This window comes from Pan troglodytes, chromosome 13 (assembly GCF_028858775.2).
Source record: "Pan troglodytes isolate AG18354 chromosome 13, NHGRI_mPanTro3-v2.0_pri, whole genome shotgun sequence".
Classification (NCBI taxonomy): Eukaryota; Metazoa; Chordata; class Mammalia; order Primates; family Hominidae; genus Pan; species Pan troglodytes.
In genome coordinates, this window is record NC_072411.2 from 103,613,409 (window position 1) to 103,636,717 (window position 23,309).

At 40.6% G+C, this 23,309-nt stretch overlaps 1 protein-coding gene across 17 annotated transcripts in view; it reads right to left on the bottom strand.

The window, feature by feature from the left end:
* Positions 1–23,309, bottom strand: part of C2CD6 (C2 calcium dependent domain containing 6) — a 133,064-nt gene that overhangs the window by 96,818 nt on the left and 12,937 nt on the right. For 15 of the 17 annotated variants that reach the window (XR_010150194.1, XR_010150193.1, XR_010150195.1 and 12 more), the window contains exons 2-4: positions 18,937–19,023; positions 17,553–17,604; positions 16,065–16,210 (exon numbers count right to left, since the gene is read on the bottom strand). The exons of the other annotated variants lie outside the window; for them this stretch is intronic. Coding sequence is in view for 12 of the 15 variants with exons in the window: in XM_016950298.4 (XP_016805787.3) it covers positions 16,065–16,210; positions 17,553–17,604; positions 18,937–19,023 (285 nt within the window). In the remaining 3 variants the exon portion in view is untranslated. The remainder of the gene's footprint in view (positions 1–16,064; positions 16,211–17,552; positions 17,605–18,936; positions 19,024–23,309) is intronic. 17 annotated transcript variants of the gene reach the window in all.

Genomic DNA, 23,309 nt, shown 5'->3' on the forward strand with positions numbered 1-23,309 from the left:
TTCTGCACATGTATCCCAGAACTTAAAGTATTAAAAAAAAAAATTCCCTACAGAACAAGAAAAAAAAAAAAAAAAAAAAAGACCAGGCAAACAAAATCGTTATGTCACCAACTAACTCTCATAGGAAAAATAATTTTAAATAAATAGTTCTGACAGAAGGTAACTGACCCCAGGAGGATGATCTGAGCTGTAAGAAAAGTTAAAGGGGCAAATATGTAGGTAAACTAAACAAATATAGACTATATTAAATAAATACAAATTACAACTCAAGGGAATTAAAAATACAAAAAAAAGAGACAATAATAACATATTAGTTGAGGGTGATAAATGGAATTAAAGTTTCTAAGATCCTTGCCCTTCCCAGGAGAAGGATGAAAGATGAGGGTATTGTTAAACATTGGATTTGATAAGCATACATAATTTCTATGATAGCCATTTTTAAAAAGAGTAGTGTATAATCTCCAAAACAAGAAAGAAGAAAAATGGAATGAAATTTTAAAATACAGTTGACCCTTGAACAACATGGTTTGAGCTGCATGCGTCCACTTACACATGGTTTTTCAATAAAAGTTAGACCCAATGTGCCTGCCTCTCCTGCCTCTCCTTCTACCTCCTCCACCACTTCCTCCTCCGCCACCCTTGAGACAGCAAGACCAACCTCTCTTCTTTCTCAGCCTGCTCAATGTGAAAATGACAAGAATGAAGACCTTTATGATGATCCTCTTCCACTTAATGAACAGTAAATACGCTTTCTCTTCCCTATGATTTTTTTAATGTTTTCTTTTCTCCAGTTGCGTTATTGTAAGAATACAGTATATAATACATAACATACAAAATATGTGTCGATCAACTGTTTATGTTATTGGTAAAAATTGTAGTCAACAGTAGACTATTAGTAGTCTACTGACTGGGGAAGTCAGTTTTGACTGCAGAGGGGGGTCAGTGCCTCAGTGCCTGTGTTGTCCAAGCATCAACCGTACTCAATCCCAGAGATGAAGAAAAGAAGACAAAAGAGGAAAGAAGAAAAAAATAATCCATGGTTCAATTGGGATAAATAGAAAGCACAAAAGAAGGTAACAGATTTAAACTCAAATATATTATAATTATATAAAATGTAACAGATGCTACAGTAACGTTACATACATTAACATTACATATATTAACTACTACACTAACAGATGTAGATAAAATAAAAAGACTGTCAGACTGGATATTTTAAATCTATATTCAGTTTACAAAAGATAGAGCTAAAACATAATGTAATTTATATTTTTCTAATATAATATTCTATTTCATCAATATTTTCAAATTTTTAGCATAGAGTTATATATGGTATTCTCTTACAGTTTTTAACTGCCTTCATATTTATACCTATATTCCAAATTTTGCATAATTTTCTTAATAAGACTTACCACAATTGTGCCTACTGTGTTACTTTTATTACTAATTAGCTTTTGTATTGTTACATTTCTTTAACATCTATACTGTTGTAAATACCTCATTTATTTCTTTTGTTACTAATTTCTTCCTCTTGATTTCATAAAGTTTTACTGTCATTTTCTAAGTTCTCAAATTTAATGCTAATTTAGTTTCCACACTCATCTTCCTCCATCCTTCCCCCCTTCTCCCTGGCTCCCTCCCTCTCTTTCTCCTTTCTTCCTTCCTAATACAATTTTGTTTAACTTTTAGTGGTTGCTCTAGGGATTATAATATGGATCTTTCACATATCACAATGTATCCTGAATTAAAATTAAACCACCATGTCCAATAGCATAATTCTATTTACACCTCCTCATTCTCTGTGCTATTCTGGCCATGTATTGCACTTCTACATATGCTACAATTCCTATCATTCATTGACATTATTGTGTTTTTAAATAATAAAACTCAATTGTCTTTTGGATAAATTTTTTTAATAGTCTTGTATTTTTACCCACTCATTTACCATTTCTAGTGCTCTTCCTTCCTGTATATCTGGGCTTCTATCTGGGATCATTTGTCTCCAACCTGAAGCTTTCTTTGATATTTATTACAATGCAGGTCTTCTAGATACAAATTCTCTCAGCTTTTGTCTTTCACCATCTTTTTGAAGTATATTCTCACTGAATATAGAAATCTAGGCTGAATTTCCCCGCCTCCCAGCATTCTAAAGCTGGCATTCTCTTGTCCTCTGATTTACATGGTTTCTGATGGAGAGTTAGCTGATATTCTTATTGTTGTGCATCTGAATGTAATGTGTTTTTCCCTCCTCTGGCTGCCTTTAAGATTTTCTCATTATCTTTTGTTTTCAGCAGTTTGAATGGGATGTACATATGTGTGATCATTTCTGTACTTACTCACTTAAGGTTCACTGAGTTTCTTGAATCTATGGATGGATTTTTAATCAATCTGGGGAAGACTTAAGTCATTAGTTCTTTAAATATTTCCTCTTCTGGATTCAAATAAAGACAACCAGAAACGACAAGGGGGATATTGCCACTGACCCCACAAAAATACAAACAACCATTAGAGAATATTATGAACACCACTATGCAAATAAACTAGAAAATCTCCAAGAAATGGATAAATTCATGGTCACATATACCCTCCCAAGACTGAACCAGGAAGAAACTGAATCCCTGAATAGACCAATAACAAGCTCTGAAATTGAAGCAATAATAAATAGCCTACCAACCAGAAAAAGCCCAAGACCAGATGAATTCATAGCTGAATTCTACCAGATGTACAAAGAAGAGCTAGTACCATTCCTACTGAAACTATTCCCCAAAATTGAGCAGAAGGGACGCCTCCCTAACTCATTCTATGAGGCCAGCATCACCCTGATGAAAACTTGGCAGAGATTCAACAAAAAAGAAAACTTTAGGCCAATATCCTTGATGAACATTGATGCAAAAATCCTCAACAAAATACTGGCAAACGGAATTTAGCAGCAGATCAAAAAGCTTGCCCACCACTGTCAAGTAGGCTTTATCCTTGGGATGCAAGGTTGGTTCGACGTATACAAATCAATAAATGTGATCAATCGCATAAACAGAACTAAAGACAAAACCCACATGATTATCTCAATAGATGCAGATAATGCAGCTATTGAATAAAATTAAATACCATTCATGTCAAACACTCTCAATAAACTAGGTATTGAGGGACCATACCTCAGAATAATAAGAAAGATATTATTATTCTGAGGTATGGTCCCTCAATACCTAGTTGAAACCCACAGCCAACATCACACTGAATGGGCAATGATTCCCTACTCTTTTTTTTTTTTTTTTTAACAAACCTCAACTTTATTCAGCTGATGTGCTTCAAAAACAATGGATGTAAATCCAAACCAATTCCCTACTCCCCTTAAAAACTGGCACAAGACAAGGATGCCCTCTCTCACCACTCCTAGTCAACATAGCATTGGAAATCCTGGCCAGGGCAATCAGGCAAGTAAAAGAAATAAAAGGCATCCCAATAGGAACAGAGGAAGTCAAACTATCCGTTTGCAGATGACATAATCCTACATCTACAAAACTACATCCATAGTCTCACCCCAAAAGCTTCTAAAACTGATAAACAACTTCAGCAAAGTCCTAGGATACAAAATCAATGTGCAAAAATCACTAGCATTCCTATACACCAACAACAAGCCAAGAACTGAATCAGGAATGAACTCCCATTCACAACTGCTATAAAAAGAATAAAATACCTAGGAGTACGGCTAACTAGAGAGGTGAAAGATCTCTACAAGGAGAACTACAAACCACTGCTCAAAGAAGTCAGAGATGACACAAACAAATGGTAAAACATTCCATGCTCACGCATAGAAAGAATCAATATCATTAAAATGGCCATTACTGCCCAAATAAATTTATAGATTCAATGCTATTCTTATTAAACCACCATTGAGATTCTTCAAAGAACTAGAGAAAACTACTTTAAAATTCATATGGAACCAAAAAAGAGCCCAAATAACCAAAGCAATCCTAAGCAAAAATAACAAAGCTAGAGGCATCACACTACCCAACTTCAAACTATACTACAGGGCTACGTAACCAAAACAGCATGGTACTGGTACAAAAACAGACACATAGACCAAAGGAACAGAACAGAGAACCCGGAAATAAGACCACACACCTACAACTATCTGATCTTTGACAAACCTGACAAAAACAACCAATAGGGAAAGGATTCCCTATTCAATAAATGGTGCTGGGATAACTGGCGAGCCATATGCAGAAGATTGAAACTGGACCTCTTCCTTATACCATATACAAAAATTCACTCAAGATGGATTAAATATTTAAATGTAAAACCCAAAACTATAATATAAAAACCCAGGAAGACAACCTAAGCAATACCATTCAGGACATAGGCAGAGACAAAGATTTCATCATGAAGACACCAAAAGCAATCTCAACAAAAGCAAAAATTGACAAATGGGATCTAATTAAACTAAAGAGCTTCTGCACAGCAAAATAATCAACAGAGTAAACAGACAACCTAAAGAATGGGGGAAAATTTTTGCAAACTATGCATCTAACAAAGGTCTAATATCCAGCATCTATAAGGAACTTAAACAAATTTACAAGAAAAAAACAAACAACCCCATTAAAAAGCGGACAAAGGACATAAACGGATACTTTTCTTTTTATTTATTTATTTATTATTATTATACTTTAAGTTTTGGGGTACATGTGCACAATGTGCAGGTTAGTTACATATGTATACATGTGCCATGCTGGTGCACTGCACCCACTAACTCGTCATCTAGCATTAGGTATATCTCCCAGTGCTATCCCTCCCTCCTCCCCCCACCCCACAACAGTCCCCAGAGTGTGATGTTCCCCTTCCTGTGTCCATGTGTTCTCATTGTTCAATTCCCACCTATGAGTGAGAATATGCGGTGTTTGGTTTTTTGTTCTTGCAATAGTTTACCAAGAATCATGATTTCCAATTTCATCCATGTCCCTACAAAGGACATGAACTCATCATTTTTTATGGCTGCATAGTATTCCATGGTGTATATGTACCACATTTTCTTAATCCAGTCTATCATTGTTGCACATTTGGGTTGGTTCCAAGTCTTTGCTATTGTGAATAATGCCTCAATAAACATACGTGTGCATGTGTCTTTATAGCAGCATGATTTATAGTCCTTTGGGTATATACCCAGTAATGGGATGGCTGGGTCAAATGGTATTTCTAGTTCTAGATCCCTGAGGAATCGCCACACTGACTTCCACAATGGTTGAATTAGTTTACAGTCCCACCAGCAGTGTAAAAGTGTTCCTATTTCTCCACATCCTCTCCAGCACTTGTTGTTTCCTGACTTTTTAATGATTGCCATTTTAACTGGTGTGAGATGGTATCTCATTGTGGTTTTGATTTGCATTTCTCTGATGGCCAGTGATGGAGAGCATTTTTTCATGTTTTTTGGCTGCATAAATGTCTTCTTTTGAGAAGTGTCTGTTCATGTCCTTCGCCCACTTTTTGATGGGTTGTTTGTTTTTTTCTTGTACATTTGTTTGAGTTCATTGTAGATTCTGGATATTAGCCCTTTGTCAGATGAGTAGGTTGCGAAAATTTTCTCCCATTTTGTAGGTTGCCTGTTCACTCTGATGGTAGTTTCTTTTGCTGTGCAAGAAGCTCTTTAGTTTAATTAGATCCCATTTGTCAATTTTGGCTTTTGTTGCCATTGCTTTTGGTGTTTTAGACATGAAGTCCTTGCCCACGCCTATGTCCTGAATGGTAATGCCTAGGTTTTCTTCCAGGGTTTTTATGGTTTTAGGTCTAACGTTTTAAGTCTTTAATCCATCTTGAATTGATTTTTGTATAAGGTTTAAGGAAGGGATCCAGTTTCAGCTTTCTACATATGGCTAGCCAGTTTTCCCAGAACCATTTATTAAATAGGGAATCCTTTCCCCCTTGCTTGTTTTTCTCAGGTTTGTCAAAGATCAGATAGTTGTAGATATGTGGCATTATTTCTGAGGGCTCTGCTCTGTTCCATTGATCTATATCTCTCTTTTGGTACCAGTACCATGCTGTTTTGGTTACTGTAGTCTTGTAGTATAGTTTGAAGTCAGGTAGTGTGATGCCTCTGGCTTTGTTCTTTTGGCTTAGGATTGACTTGGCAATGCGGGCTCTTTTTTGGTTCCATATGAACTTTAAAGTAGTTTTTTCCAATTCTGTGAAGAAAGTCATTGGTAGCTTGATGGGGATGGCATTGAATCTGTAAATTACCTTGGGCAGTATGGCCATTTTCATGATATTGATTCTTCCTACCCATGAGCATGGAATATTCTTCCGTTTGTTTGTATCCTCTTTTATTTCCTTGCTCAGTAGTTTGTAGTTCTCCTTGAAGAAGTCCTTCACATCCCTTGTAAGTTGGATTCCTAGGTATTTTATTCTCTTTGAAGCAATTGTGAATGGGAGTTCACTCATGATTTGGCTCTCGGTTTGTCTGTTATTGGTGTATAAGAATGCTTGCAATTTTTGTACATTGATTTTGTATCCTGAGACTTTGCTGAAGTTGCTTATCAGCTTAAGGAGATTTTGGGCTGAGACAATGGGGTTTTCTAGATATACAATCATGTCGTCTACAAACAGGGACAATTTGACTTCCTCTTTTCCTAATTGAATACCCTTTATTTCCTTCTCCTGACTAATTGCCCTGGCCAGAACTTCCAACACTATGTTGAATAGGAGTGGTGAGAGAGGGCATCCCTGTCTTGTGCCAGTTTTCAAAGGGAATGCTTCCAGTTTTTGCCCATTCAGTATGATATTGGCTGTGGGTTTGTCATAGATAGCTCTTATTATTTTGAAATACGTCAATACCTAATTTATTGAGAGTTTTTAGCATGAAAGGTTGTTGAATTTTGTCAAAGGCCTTTTCTGCATCTATTGAGATAATCATGTGGTTTTTGTCTTTGGTTCTGTTTATATGCTGGATTACATTTATTGATTTGCGTATATTGAACCAGCCTTGCATCCCAGAGATGAAGCCCACTTAATCATGGTGGATAAGCTTTTTGATGTGCTGCTGGATTCGGTTTGCCAGTATTTTATTGAGGATTTTTGCATCAATATGCATCAAGGATATTGGTCTAAAATTCTCTTTTTTGGTTGTGTCTCTGCCCGCCTTTGGTATCAGGATGATGCTGGCCTCATAAAATGAGTTAGGGAGGATTCCCTCTTTTTCTATTGATTGGAATAGTTTCAGAAGGAATGGTACCAGTTCCTCCTTGTACCTCTGGTAGAATTCGGCTGTGAATCCATCTGGTCCTGGACTCTTTTTGGTTGGTAAGCTATTGATTATTGCCACAATTTCAGAGCCTGTTATTGGTCTATTCAGAGATTCAACTTCTTCCTGGTTTAGTCTTGGGAGAGTGTATGTGCTGACGAATTTATCCATTTCTTCTAGATTTTCTAGTTTATTTGCATAGAGGTGTTTGTAGTATTCTCTGATGGTAGTGTGTATTTCTGTGGGATCGGTGGTGATATACCCTTTATCATTTTTTATTGCATCTATTTGATTCTTCTCTCTTTTTTCTTTATTAGTCTTGCTAGCAGTCTATCAATTTTGTTGATCCTTTCAAAAAACCAGCTCCTGGATTCATTAATTTTTTGAAAGGTTTTTTGTGTCTCTATTTCCTTCAGTTCTGCTCTGATTTTAGTTATTTCTTGCCTTCTGCTAGCTTTTGAATGTGTTTGCTCTTGCTTTTCTAGTTCTTTTAATTGTGATGTTAGGGTGTCAATTTTAGATCTTTCCTGCTTTCTCTTGTGGGCATTTAGTGCTATAAATTTCCCTCTACACACTGCTTTGAATGTGTCCCAGAGATTCTGGTATGTTGTATCTTTGTTCTCGTTGGTTTCAAAGAACATCTTTATTTCTGCCTTCATTTTGTTATGTACCCAGTAGTCATTCAGGAGCAGGTTGTTCAGTTTCCATGTAGTTGAGCGGTTTTGAGTGAGATTCTTAATCCTGAATTCTAGTTTGATTGCACTGTGGTCTGAGAAATAGTTTGTTATAATTTCTGTTCTTTTACATTTGCTGAGGAGAGCTTTACTTCCAACTATGTGGTCAATTTTGGAATAGGTGTGTTACGGTGCTGAAAAAAATGTATATTCTGTTGATTTGGGGTGGACAGTTCTGTAGATGTCTATTAGGTCCGCTTGGTGCAGAGCTGAGTTCAATTCCTGGGTATCCTTGTTGACTTTCTGTCTCATTGATCTGTCTAATGTTGACAGTGGGGTGTTAAAGTTTCCCATTATTAATGTGTGGGAGTCTAAGTCTCTTTGTAGGTCACTCAGGACTTGCTTTATGAATCTGGGTGCTCTTGTGTTGGGTTCACATATATTTAGGATAGTTAGCTCTTCTTGTTGAATTGATCCCTTTACCATTATGTAATGGCCTTCTTTGTCTCTTTTGATATTTGTTGGTTTAAAGTCTGTTTTATCAGAGACTAGGATTGCAACCCCTGCCTTTTTTTGTTTTCCATTTGCTTGGTAGATCTTCCTCCATCCTTTTATTTTGAGCCTATGTGTGTCTCTGCACATGAGATGGGTTTCCTGAATACAGCACACTGATGGGTCTTGACTCTTTATCCAATTTGCCAGTCTGTGTCTTTTAATTGGACCATTTAGTCCATTTACTTTTAAAGTTAATATTGTTATGTGTGAATTTGATCCTGTCATTCTGATGTTAGCTGGTTATTTTGCTCGTTAGTTGATGCAGTTTCTTCCTAGACTCGATGGTCTTTACATTTTGGCATGATTTTGCAGCAGCTGGTACTGGTTGTTCCTTTCCATGTTTAGCGCTTCCTTCAGGAGCTCTTTTAGGGCAGACCTGGTGGTGACAAAATCTCTCAGCATTTGCTTGTCTGTAAAGTGTTTTATTTCTCCTTCACTTATGAAGCTTAGTTTGGCTGGATATGAAATTCTGGGTTGAAAATTCTTTTCTTTAAGAATGTTGAATATTGGCCCCCACTCTCTTCTGGCTTGTAGAGTTTCTGCTGAGAGATCCGCTGTTAGTCTGATGGGCTTCCCTTTGAGGGTAACCCGACCTTTCTCTCTGGCTGTCCTTAACATTTTTTCCTTCATTTCAACTTTGGTGAATCTGACAATTATGTGTCTTGGAGTTGCTCTTCTCAAGGAGTATCTTTGTGGCGTTCTCTGTATTTCCTGAATCTGAATGTTGGCCTGCCTTGCTAGATTGGGGAAGTTCTCCTCGATAATATGCTGCAGAGTGTTTTCCAACTTGGTTCCATTCTCCCCGTCACTTTCAGGTACACCAATCAGACGTAGATTTGGTCTTTTCACATAGTCCCATATTTCTTGGAGGCTTTGCTCGTTTCTTTTTATTCTTTTTTCTCTAAACTTCCTTTCTCGCTTCATTTCATTCATTTCATCTTCCATTGCTGATACCTTTTCTTCCAGTTGATCGCATCAGCTCCTGAGGCTTCTGCATTCTTCACGTAGTTCTCGAGCCTTGGTTTTCAGCTCCATCAGCTCCTTTAAGCACTTGTCTGTATTGTTTATTCTAGTTATACATTCTTCTAAATTTTTTTCAAAGTTTTCAACTTCTTTGCCTTTGTTTGAATGTCCTCCCGTAGCTCGGAATAATTTGATCGTCTGAAGCCTTCTTCTCTCAGCTCGTCAAAGTCATTCTCCGTCCAGCTTTGTTCCATTGCTGGTGAGGAACTGCGTTCCTTTGGAGGAGGAGAGGCGCTCTGCTTTTTAGAGTTTCCAGTTTTTCTGCTCTGCTTTTTCCCCATCTTTGTGGTTTTATCTACTTTCGGCCTCTGATGATGGTGATGTACAGATGGGTTTTCGGTGTGGATGTCCTTTCTGTTTGTTAGTTTTCCTTCTAACAGACAGGACCCTCAGCTGCAGGTCTGTTGGAGTACTCAGCCGTGTGAGGTGTCAGTCTGCCCCTGCTGGGGAGTGCCTCCCAGTTAGGCTGCTCGGGGGTCAGGGGTCAGGGACCCACTTGAGGATGCAGTCTGCCCGTTCTCAGATCTCCAGCTGCGTGCTGGGAGAACCACTGCTCTCTTCAAAGCTGTCAGACAGGGACATTTAAGTCTGCAGAGGTTACTGCTGTCTTTTTGTTTGGCAGGGCACAGACAAACGGATACTTTTCAAAAGAAGACACACATGTGGCCAACAATCATGTGAGAAAAAGCTCAACATCACTGATCATTAGAGAAATGCAGATCAAAACCACAATGAGATACCATCTCACACCAGTCAGAATGGCTATTACTAAAAACTCAAAAAAAAAAAAAAAAAAAAACAGATGCTGACGAGGTTGCAGAGAAAAAGGAATGCTTATACACTGTTGGTGGGAGTATAAATAAGTTCAACCATGGTGGAAGACAGTGTGGTGATTCCTCAAAGACCTAAAAACAAAAATACCATTTGACACAGCAATCCCATTACTGGGTATATACCCAAAAGAATATGAATTGTTCTGTTATAAAAATACATGCACGTATATGCTCATTGCAGCACCATTCACAAGGACAAAGACATGGAATCAACCTGAAAGCCCATCAATGATAGACTGGATAAAGAAAATGTAGTACATATACACCATGGAATACTATGCAGCCATAAAAAAGAATGAGATCATATCCTTTCCAGGGGCATGGATGGAGCTGGAGGCCATTATCCTTAGCAAACTAGCACAGGAACAGAAAAACAAATGCTACATGTTCTCACTTATAGGTGGGAGCTAAATGATTAGAACACATGGACACATAGAGGGGAACAATACACAGTGGGGCCTATCAGAGGGAAGATAGGAAGAGGCAGAGGATCAGAAAAATAACTGAGTACTAGGCTTAATACCTGGTGATGAAATAATCTGTACAACAAACCCCCATGACACAAGTTTACCTATGTACCAAGCCTGCACATGTACCCCAGAACTTAAAAGTTAAAAAAAAATATTTCCTCTTCTCTTCCTCTGGGACTCAACTATATGTTATAAATTGAGTGACAGTATCCCACCAGTTTCTTACATTTTTCCATTCTTTTTTTCCTCTGAGCTTCAATTTGAATGATTTTGATTGACCAGTCTTTCAGTTCACAGATCCTTTCTCTTACTGTTTCCAGAATGCTTTTAAGTCCTTCAATGAATTATCCATTTCAAATACTGTATTTTTTAGATCTAGAATTTTTACTTGGTTCTCTTCCATTTTCACTGTCTTCAAAATTCCCATTTTGCCCACCATTTGCACACTGTTTCCACGTTGATACGTTTATGACAGTTATTTTAAAGTTCTTGTCTCTAATTTGAACATCTGGGTCATCTGCGGGTTTACTTCTATTGACTGCTTTTATCCCTCCATAAGTGGTAATTTTTTATTCTATGAATGAACATTATAAATGATAGAGACTCTGGATTTTTTAAATATCTTCCTCTAAAAAGTGTTCAGTTCTTTTTTGGAAGGCAATTCCTGGCAGATTATGTTCGTCCTATAGAGGCTTCGTTAGAGGATGGGTCTATTTCAGTTTCTGTAGAACATGGTCCTTGCTCTTAAAACTTGGCCTTTCTGGGATCTCAACTGAATTCTGGGACTATTGAATGAGAACTCTCTGCTTTTGCTCAGACTCCAATAACTCTGAATTTGGACTTCTGAACTTTCTAGTCAGCTCTCAGCCCTCCAGCGTCTGTTCTCTGTAGTTTCTCCTGGAGGCTTACCCTGTACACACCCAACTTATTTTCAGCCAAGAACCTGAGAAGAATACCTACATAGATTTCTGGGCTCTTTATCTGCTATTCCTTTTTCTTTAGAAACCTGCTCAACAAATTCCAGCCCCCGTAGGAGCCCTAAATTGCCATCTCTGCTTTCTCTTCTCCCTCTGCTCAGCGTCTGCTTCCTCCATGCACCAAGACTGCCATTCTCTGCTTGGGTTTCTCTCTGCTTGGGTTTCACTCCGCTGTGCGGGAATCACTGCCAGATAAAAAGCTGCTGTAAATGTGGAGCTCACCGCTTGTGCTTCCCTTCTCTTTAGAAGTGCCTCCTTCCACTTTCCATTGTTCAATGCCAGGATATAGTTCCTTCATGTATTTTTCTGTTTCATAGCTGTTTAGAGCAGATGAGTGAATCCAATACCAGCTATTCCAGCATGGCCAGAACCAGAAATCCACTATTACTCATTCTTCAGTCTGAGTTTTTATATCACTTTCCCAGCAGCTTTCTGGAACAATTAAACTAAGTTAAATCCACTTCCTATGTATTTTCAGTTGTTAGTTTGTATGGATTTAAAAAATTTTAACCTAGATCTATGTTGTACATTTTAGCAAATTAAAGTCCTAAAGCGTATGCAACGTAATTTTATTTTATCCTAATTATATATTATACAAAGTCAAGAATTTCTACAATGGTTAAAACAAAGAAACAACTTTTTTCTTACTCCCGCCTGTATTAATCATGGTTTTTTGTTGTTTTTGTTGTTTGTTTTGGTTTGATATTTTTGAGACAGGGTCTCACTCTGTCACTCAAGCTGGAGTGCAGTGATAGGATCATGGCTTACTGCAGCCTCAAACTACTGGGTGCAAGCCATCCTCTGCCTCAGCCTCCAGAGTAGCTGGCACTACAGGTACATGCCAGCACACCCAGTTAATTTTTTAATATTTATTTTGTAGAGATGGGGCCTCACTATGTTGACCAGGCCAGTTTTGAACTCCAGGCCTCAAGCATTCCTCCTGCTTTGGCCTCCCAAAATCCTGGGATTATAGGCGTGAGCCACTATGCTCAGTCAATCACATTTTGTTTTGTTTTTAAGAAAAACAAAAAGCTTCTGTAAGTTATGATGTTCTGGCATCTTAAAAATCTTGTTGAGGGAGAGACTTCCCCTCCCAGGGTTAGACTGCTAGAGACAGCAAAGGCTTAGCAGAGAGCACATCTTTCATTTGCAAACTAACCAATCCCAAGGCTATAGCTCCAACCACTTTTTTTTTTTGGTCTCACTTTGTTGCCCAGGCTGGAGTGCAGTAGTGCCATCTTGGCTCACTGCAAACTTTGTCTCTCGGGTTCAAGCGATTCTCTTGCCTCAACCTCCCAGGTAGCTGAGATTACAGGCATGTGTCACCACACCCAGCTAAGTTTTGTATTCTTAGTAGAGACGGGTTTCACCATGTTAATCAGGCTGGTCTCGAACTCCTGACCTTAAGTGATCTGCTCTCCTCGGCCTCCCAAAGTGCTGGGCTTACAGGCATGAGCTACCGTGCCCAGCCAACCACCTGCTAATCTAATTCTCACACACATTTCCCTTGCCCTAAATTATCCCAGGGCCAGGTATTAGAAAACTAGAGACCATTTCTATAACCCAAAGACCCCTGAAATTATTCAAACTAGCCAATCCTAAACTGGTTTCCTGGCTTGCCTTTCCCTCAGCAACCCCCAAAAGGCCTAGACTCTCCCCTCACTCCTGTCCTCTGCCTCCTGACCATTCTGATACTTCCCCTGTGGCCCTCAGTGGTGTGTCATGTCCCCTACTCTCAGAGAATATAACAAATTCTTTTTTCAATGACAGTACCTCTCCACGTTTTCATACAGTCATACTTCTGTAAGTTAAATCCTGGGTGCAATTTTAGAATTACACCCCACCCACCCCCTAATTTCCATTCCTCAGAAGCTGCCTTTTCGACCTCTAAATACATTTCTCTAAGTTTTGCCTTCATGTTTCTAAGTAACTACTTCATGTTTCTGGAGCTAACTACTAACTGCATATTGTGGAAGAAAAATATTATCTCTCAATTCTCCCCTGACAGTTTTCATACTTCTCGCCATTCCTCCAATATATTCTATAACATACATTTTTGTTAGATTGTTAGTGTTTATATTAGTTTATATGTGTAACTGTCAGAGTTTAACAATATATTACAATAATTATATTTCCTTTCCTGTATCATTTTTAATTTCCCTGTAGTTAACATGTGTCTTGCTTTTTTATGTTTCTTTGTTTGCTTGTCCAATTTTCTGTGTAATTATTAAGTCATTCTCAAACTTTCTATTAGAGTTCCATTAAAACTGTCCTTTTAATGTGCTCAAACTAACAGTACCTATTTAAATAAATACAGGAAACAGATTTTGATTATGCTAATGAAGATAAACACCTTACTATATACTTTACATTATTTTCAAGTATTAATGTTTCAAATTTTATTTAAATGGACATATATCCCCCAAATTCTTGAGAATTTGCCAATGAAGCTTAGGAAAAACTATTTGCAGAGTAAAACAAACAGTATGTATTGCCTCCAGCAAAACTATTCCTTGTTTTTTCATTGCTTAAAACAAACAAACAAACAAACAACAACAACAACAAAAACCTATGCTTAAAAAACTGTCTTCACAGTGTGGCGATTCCTCAAGGATCTAGAACTAGAAATACCATTTAACCCAGCGATCCCATTACTGGGTATATACCCAAAGGATTATAAATCATGCTACTATAAAGACACATGCACACATATGTTTATTGTGGCACTTTTCACAATAGCAAAGACTTGGAACCAACCCAAATGTCCATCAATGATAGACTGGATTAAGAAAATGTGGCACATATACACCATGGAATACTATGCAGCCATAAAAAAGGATGGGTTCATGTCCTTTGCAGGGACATGGATGAAGCTGGAAACCATCATTCTTAGCAAACTATCACAAGGACAGAAAAACAAACACCGCATGTTCTCACTCATAAGTGGGAATTGAACAATGAGAATACATGGACACAGGGTGGGGAACATCACACACCAGGGCCTGTAGGGGGCTGGAGGGCTGGGGAAGGGATAGCATTAGGAGAAATACCTAATGTAAATGTTGACTTGACAGGTGCAGCAAGCCAACATGGCACATATATACCTATGTAACAAACCTACATGTTGTGCACATGTACCCTAGAACTTAAAGTATAATAAAAAAAATTAAAAACTGTCTTCACTACTCAACACTTAAACAGATAAAGTCTGAAAAATAATATGGAGCATAGAAGAGAAAAGGCTTTAGGATTTCCCTAAAATTCAACTAATGTAATAAATAATTGGACAAATCAATGAATCCTGCAGCTGTATGGAATAATGTCATTCTTTTTTTTTTTTTTTGAGACAGAGTCCAGCTTTGTTGCCCAGGCTGGAGTGCGATGGCATGATCTCAACTCACTGCAACCTCCACCTCCTGGGTTCAAGGGATTCTCCTGCCTCAGCCTCCTGAGTAGCTGGGATTACTGGTGTGCACCACCATGCCTGGCTAATTTTTGTATTTTTAGTAGAGAGTGTTTCACCATGTTGGTCAGGCTGGTCTCAAACTGCTGACATCAAGTAATCTGCCCACTTCAGCCTCCCAAAGTGCTGGGATTGCAGGTGTGAGTCACTGCGCCCAGCCATTTTTAAAAAAGTTTTAAGATACATTTAAGATTCTAATAAGCCTAACTGTAAACAGAAACATAGTAAGTGCCGGTGTGTGAGGCAGTTTAATGAAGTGTGGTCTGAAACCAGACTGCCCACATTCCCAGCTCAACCACTTACCACTTACCAGCTCTATGACCTTAAGAAAGGTCCTTAACCACAGAGTGCCTCAGTTTCTTCATCCGTAAAATAAGGATGATAGTGTGTGTGTGTGTGTGTGTGTGTGTGTGTGTGTGGGTTGTAATAAAGACTGACTAAGTTAATCCTTAAAAAAATAATTAGAGACAAAGGGGAATACAGGATAGAAGAAAAGGAATGGGAAAGGAGATGGGAAAAACTCTAAGGTGGAAGACAGTAGATGGGAAGAGAAGAGCAAGATAGAGATAAATACATGCAGAATGAATACTGGAAACCACAGACAGTAACATCTCAGGAAAGAAATCTACTAAGATTATGCATTTCACAGTAAAATTGTTTCTTTTTTTAAAACACCACTATAGCCCATGGTATAGAAATAGAATACTGTAAGATACCAAATAAAAAGGCACTTACTGCTTTTGTTTCTTTTCTACTCATTTTTATAAAAAGACAGAATTAGGGTAGAATATTTGGAACTATAAGGAGCCGTTCTAATATCTAGAAGAGATATTAACATTACCTGTACAGAAAAATACTTCACTTCATCGAACTTAATTACAGTGTTCTTCTCATCGTTTTTGGATAGCAAGCTACACATTTTTGTACATTTCACAGCTTTGTTTATAGAGATGCGAATGAATAAATTAGCATAATGTTGTAAACTGACTGAAAATAGAATGATATTGAGGAAATACATTTTGTTGTAATTGAACAATAATACATTATAAAATTAATACATTAAACGATTCAGACCAAAACCTAAGAATCGATCATGTAGCATTAAACAATAGAAAAAAAGTATTCTAAAATAGTATTTTTGCCCATCACTGGTGGACACAATATAAGTAAAAGAAGGTTGATTCTTCCTTACATCCCTTATATTTTTAACCTCACATTTCCAACAAAATTCCTTTGCAAGTTTTGCTATGTATTAATTTCAAGGTGACTAAGTATATGCAATATATAGTTGAAATTTTTCCTAAGGATAATTATGTAGAAATTCAAAATATTTAAAAATATATCAGATTAACCTATTTTTAATTTTGAGACAAAAAGTGTTCTACTCTAATTCACTTAAGAATATAGTTCATTTATACTATATTGGTCTGTATTGTATCTTTCATAGAATGCTACAGAGTAAAACAATTTTGTTTCAAGATTTAACTATCTTCAAAAATCTCATTATACAGAATTATTTTCCAAAATTCTCTTTATATAAAAAAGAAACATCAAATCTCCATAATGAGGCTGGTTTTATGCTGTGATAAATCTAAAAATAAGCACTCAGCTTATTTAAAAGCACCAATATAAATTAAATCCTTTTAAAAATGTTTAAAGGAAGCACACATTACTTACAAATAAATTAGCATTATCATACAAGAAGATATATATTTTTCCTTTCATTTATATGGTGATTGAGGTGATTACAGATGGCTGAAAAGCTTTTGTTACTCTCACATCAAAAAGTCCACTTTATTTCCCCTGCCACTAAATCTGGGCTGGCTCTATGATTACATTAACCAATAAAATGTAATGGAATGTGACTAGGGTTGGGACTAGTAAGCCAAAAAGGCACTCAACTAGAGCACAAAATTTAAGGGGACACCAACAACTAGTAATCAAGATAAATAATATATTACTGTGATATATTTTTAAATTAAAATTAATAAAGGGGGATAAAACATGATAGGACTTAGGGAAAGAGAGAGAGATCCAACCATTTCAGCATCCCTGCTAAGTCTAGCCTTCCATGCATCCCCACTAAAGCAACTAGACATGTAAATGGGCCACTTCAGATATTCTAGCCCTTTTGAACTGTCAGACAACTATAGCCCAAGCTTTTATATCATGAAGCAGAAGAAGCAAATAGTGAATGAACAGTAGTGATTGATGATAAAATGGTCAATGTGTTAAGCCACTAAGTTTTGGAATGGTTTATAATGCAGCAATGGATAACTGAAACAGTGAGATATAATTACTATGATTCTTAAATCAAAAGAAAGGATACTCTTAGGCATAAAATGTCTGCAGTTCTTTATATGAATGCCCAGGCAGCCAACCTACAACAATCAAAACAAAAACACAGACAGTGAATGCATTTAAAAAGTTAACTGTTCTTTCACTTTACACTGAGCTCTATTTTTAAAAAGTAAAACTCCACGTTGTTGGTTTTTCTCATTTGAAATATTGTTTCTCATGAAAAATATCTAGTTAATAGAAATCATTGGAAAGCAGAAATACAGAAGAAAAATGCGCAGGCCACATTCAAAGTAAACCTAAAATGAACAAGAATACAAAGCCAAAGAATAATTCATTATTAACATAAATCTGATCATCACTCTTTAAATTGTTTTTATTTGATATTAGGTGAGAACTGATAAAATATAGCACCCTGCATATAAAATTAAGAAATGTGCCTTATTTCAGACAAACTCTTTTATCCAGTATCCTAAGACCACTTAATTCATTCAGCAATGATTCATTGGCTATAACATGCCAAGGACTGTAAAATATTCATGCTCTTGCACCAAGTTTTTCTAAATGTTAAAGAAAATTGCATCATGTGCTTAACCAAAAAATCAAATACAAAATAAATGCAGGAACATCTGAATCCTAATATGAGAATTAGCCAAATATATTTAGCCATGTTTAGTATTTAAAACCAAGTAAAAATAACAGAAATATTATATTAAACATTGTATATGATAGGAGGTAGAGGGACAAGAAAAATTCTTATTTCATACCCAGTTACCACTCTAATAGTGTTCAGAAAATAAAAATAACTGTAAATGAATGTCATAATATTTGACAGTTCTATATGCATGTAGATTCTCATGTCTTGTTCTGTACTTTGAAAACAGAATAACAGATTTTTCTGGTTCTCAGCCTAGATACTGGGTCCTCCTTCTGTGTGGTGTGTGTGTGTATGTGTGTGTGTGTGTGTGTGTGTGAAAGAGAGAGGGGGGTGTTTGCTTTTGTTTCTAGGAGGTTTTTTGGATCGGGGAGGGGCGCAGGATCAATTTTCAGACTTTAGCATGATCTAGCAATAAATATAATCACTTTAAGAGCTCAGTAAAATTACTGATTCCCAGGCTCCTCTCCTAGAGATTCTAAGTTAGCAGATCTTAGGTGGAGCCTCAAGTTAATGTTTTATAAAAAGCATCTGAGGTAATTCCGATATAACTAGATTTGGGAATCCCTAATATAGAAGATATTATTTCTGTGAATCAGGATGTTTTCCATAATTTCAGTGATTATTACAATGTTTTTCTGACTCATAAAAATGAAAAATTCATAAATACGCCATCAGAGAGAACCATTTTCTGCATATACTGTTTGATTATCAAATAATAAATAACTTATACAGGTTTTTGAGGGTTACTCATACATACCACATCCCCAAATGGCACCAAATTTGGTGTCTCCTGTGTTATTTCCAGTTCTTCACTATCAGACTCTTTAAGAGTTTTTCTCAGCATCTACAATGTAAATAAATTAAGATTTGGGAAGAGAAAGACAAACATAACTAGGTGAAACATCAATTCAATAATTATTGTATGAATCTCTAGTAAGTATCAGGTCTCCTCGGTTGTGGGGTATTAATATGATTAAGAAACTCATCCCTATCCTCAATAAGAAGTTAGTAGAGAAACAAAAATGTACACAAATATAAAATTAAGAGAATCATGAAAGAAGAGAAAAGTACATAGTTCTTCAGTTTGTTAAGAGATTGAATATTTAGTAGGATATCTTGAAAAGCTTATAAAGAGAATTCCAGTTGGCCCTAGTATAGGAGATACTTTGAGTCTGAATCTCTACTCAATCAAATATATATATACATACATACACACACACATACACACACATATATATGCACACATGCACACACATATACACACATATACATGCACATGCACACACACACTATAGGGACAGAAAGCAAGGAAAGAGAAATCTTAAGAGATGCTGGAAAAGAACAGAGAGGAGTAGGGAACACAAAAAGAAGCACAGACAAAATCATCCTGAGAAAGAGAAAGTTCAACACTGAGCACAAAAATTCTGACCACAGGTCTAGGAGTTGGTAGTTCACAGCAATGGCCATAGAGAAGGGACCTGAAAGAGAAGGACCAGAAGTAGCTCATCATGATGCGCACTGCTTCTGGGGTAAGGCATCAGAGAACAAGAGGTATCCCTGCATACATGGCAGGGAAGAGAAAGAAGGATATAAGAGGGGAAAATTAAGCATACCAGAAAAACCGAAGAGAACAACAGGTTATGCCCCTCCTTTCCCCTTACCTCCCATCAATTACTTCATCCATTTAAAAAAAACTGCTTCAATACACTGAAAGAAGAGAGTACACTTAAACTATGGCAAAGAAATGACCATGGCCAAGAAATACGGAAAATCCGACCAACTCCATTAAAAGCTATTATGGGGAGAAATCTTCAGATGACAAAAATTCTTCCTCCCAAATAACCACAAAACAGAAGTAAATTATAACATAAGATTTCAAACTGAATTAAGTATCTTCAAACAAGCATTTGGAGATGTTTTTAAGCCTACAATTAACAATTCATGGGCTGCGCTGGGAGGCGGCGATGAGAGGCTCGCACGCCTCCAGCCCGGCCCCGGCCCCCCGGGACGGAGAGCCGAGCAGCCCCGGCTCTGGGCTACGGACTATGGGCGAATAGCTCTGACCACCCGGCGAAGCATGCCGCCTGCCTTGGCCTCCCAAAGTGCCGAGATTGCAGCCTCTGCCCGGCCGCCACCCCGTCTGGGAAGTGAGGAGCGTCTCTGCCTGGCCGCCCATCATCTGGGACGTGAGGAGCCCCTCTGCCTGCCTACCCAGTCTGGAAAGTGAGGAGCGTCTCTGCCCGGCCGCCATCCCATCTAGGAAGTGAGGAGCGCCTCTTCCCGGCCACCATCCCATCTAGGAAGTGAGGAGCATCTCTGCCCAGCCGCCCATCGTCTGAGATGTGGGGAGCGCCTCTGCCCCGCTGCCCCGTCTGGGAAGTGAGGAGCGCCTCTACCCGGCCGCGACCCCGTCTGGGAGGTGAGGAGCGTCTCTGCCCAGCCGCCCCGTCTGAGAAGTGAGGAGACCCTCCGCCTGGCAACCACCCCATATGAGAAGTGAGGAGCCCCTCCGCCCGGCAGCCACCCCGTCTGGGAAGTGAGGAGCGTCTCTGCCTGGCAGCCACCCCATCCAGGAGGGAGGTGGGGGTCAGCCCCCACCAGGCCAGCCGCCCCGTCCGGGAGGGAGGTGGGGGGTCAGCCCCCCGCCCGGCCAGCCGCCCCGTCCGGGAGGGAGGTGGGGGGGGTCAGCCCCCCACCCGGCCAGCCGCCCCGTCCGGGAGGGAGGTGGGGGGGTCAGCCCCCCGCCTGGCCAGCCACCCCGTCCGGGAGGGAGGTGGGGGGGGGTCAGCCCCCTGCCCGGCCAGTCGCCCCGTCTGGGAGGTGAGGGGCGCCTCTGCCTGGCCGCCCCTACTGGGAAGTGAGGAGCCCCTCTGCCCAGCCAGCCGCCCCGTCCGGGAAGGAGGTGGGGGGTTTCAGCCCCCCGCCCAGCCAGCCACCCCGTCTGGGAGGGAGGTGGGGGGGTCAGCCCCCTGCCAGGCCAGCCGCCCCGTCCGGGAGGTGAGGGGCGCCTCTGCCCGGCCGCCCCTACTGGGAAGTGAGGAGCCCCTCTGCCCGGCCAGCCGCCCCATCCGGGAGGGAGGTGGGGGGGTCAGCCCCCCGCCCGGCCAGCCGCCCCGTCCGGGAGGTGAGGGGCGCCTCTGCCCGGCCACCCCTACTGGGAAGTGAGGAGCCCCTCTGCCCGGCCAGCCGCCCCATCCGGGAGGGAGGTGGGGGGGTCAGCCCCCTGCCCGGCCAGCCGCCCCGTCCGGGAGGTGAGGGGCGCCTCTGCCCGGCCGCCCCTACTGGGAAGTGAGGAGCCCCTCTGCCCGGCCAGCCGCCCCGTCCGGGAAGGAGGTGGGGGGGTCAGCCCCCCGCCCGGCCAGCCGCCCCATCCGGGAGGGAGGTGGGGGGGTCAGCCCCCCGCCCGGACGGCCGCCCCATCCGGGAGGTGAGGGGCGCCTCTGCCCGGCCGCCCCTACTGGGAAGTGAGGAGCCCCTCTGCCCGGCCAGCCGCCCCGTCCCGGAGGGAGGTGGGGGCGTCAGCCCCCCGCCAGGCCAACCGCCCTGACCGGGAGGGAGGTGGGGGGGTCAGCCCCCCACCCGGCCAGCCTCCCTGTCTGGGAGGTGAGGGGCGCCTCTGCCCGGCCGCCCCTACTGGGAAGTGAGGAGCCCCTCTGCCCGGCCAGCCGCCCCGTCCGGGAGGGAGGTGGGGGGGTCAGCCCCCCTGCCCGGCCAGCTGCCCCGTCCGGGAGGTGAGGGGCGCCTCTGCCCGGCCGTCCCTACTGGGAAGTGAGGAGCCCCTCTGCCCGGCCAGCCGCCCGGTCCGGGAAGGAGGTCGGGGGGTCAGCCCCCCGCCAGGCCAGCTGCCCCATCCGGGAGGGAGGTGGGGGGGTCAGCCCCCCGCCTGGCCAGCCGCCCCATCCGGGAGGTGAGGGGCGCCTCTGCCCGGCCGCCCCTACTGGGAAGTGAGGAGCCCCTCTGCCTGGCCAGCCGCCCCGTCTGGGAGGGAGGTGGGGGGGTCAGCCCCCCGCCCGGCCAGCCGCCCGGTCCGGGAGATGAGGGGCGCCTCTGCCCGGCCGCCCCTACTGGGAAGTGAGGAGCCCCTCTGCCCGGCCACCGCCCCGTCTGGGAGGTGTACCTGGCAGCTCATTGGGAATGGGCCATGATGACAATGGCGGTTTTGTGGAATAGAAGCCGGGGAAAGGCGGGGAAGGGATTGAGAGATCGGATGGTTGCCATGTCTGTGTAGAGGGAGGTAGACACGGGAGACTTTTCATTTTGTTCTGTACTAGGAAAAATTCTTCTGCCTTGTGATCCTGTTGATCGGTGACCTTACCCCCAACTCTGTGCTCTCTGAAACATGTGCTGTGTCCACTCAGGGTTAAATGGATTAAGGGTGGTGCAAGATGTGCTTTGTTATACAGATGCTTGAAGGCAGCATGCTTGTTAAGAGTCATCACCACTCCCTAATCTCAAATACCCAGGGACACAAACACTACGGTAGGCCGCAGGGTCCTCTGCATAGGAAAACCAGAGACCTTTGTTCACTTGTTTATCTGCTGACCCTCCCTCCACTATTGTCCTATGACCCTGCCAAATCCCCCTCTGTGAGAAACACCCAAGAATGATCAATAAAAATAAATAAATTAATAAAAAAAAAAAAAAAAAAAAAACAATTCATTCATTTATTCAACAATTAAAACAGAAGTTGACCAAAGAGAAGAAAGAAAAAATGAAATGAGTGTTGATCAATTCAGAAAAGAAATTTTTAAAAAAGACAAACCATCCCAGAAATAAATGCTAAATTATAAAGTGCCCAAAGGTAGCGTCGATTCAAAAAAACTTTATAAGGGGCATTGAAGAAGATAAGAACCAGTGAAGAGAATGATAATGAGATAGAGAAAGAAGCATAAAGGGTCAGAGAAAAGTGGTTGAATTGGAAGGCAGGTAAATGAAAAATCCTCGAAGTAAAACAAAACAATGGAGGAAAAACGAATGTTTAAAGTTATAATCCAAGAAAAATTTAAGTATTAAGAGAAAAATCTGTATGTGGATAGGACTCACCATGTGTCTAGAAAAACTGGCTCATAATGATCAACTCCAAGATATGTCCTAGTAAAATTATTAGGCTTTATAAAGACATCTTGCCTA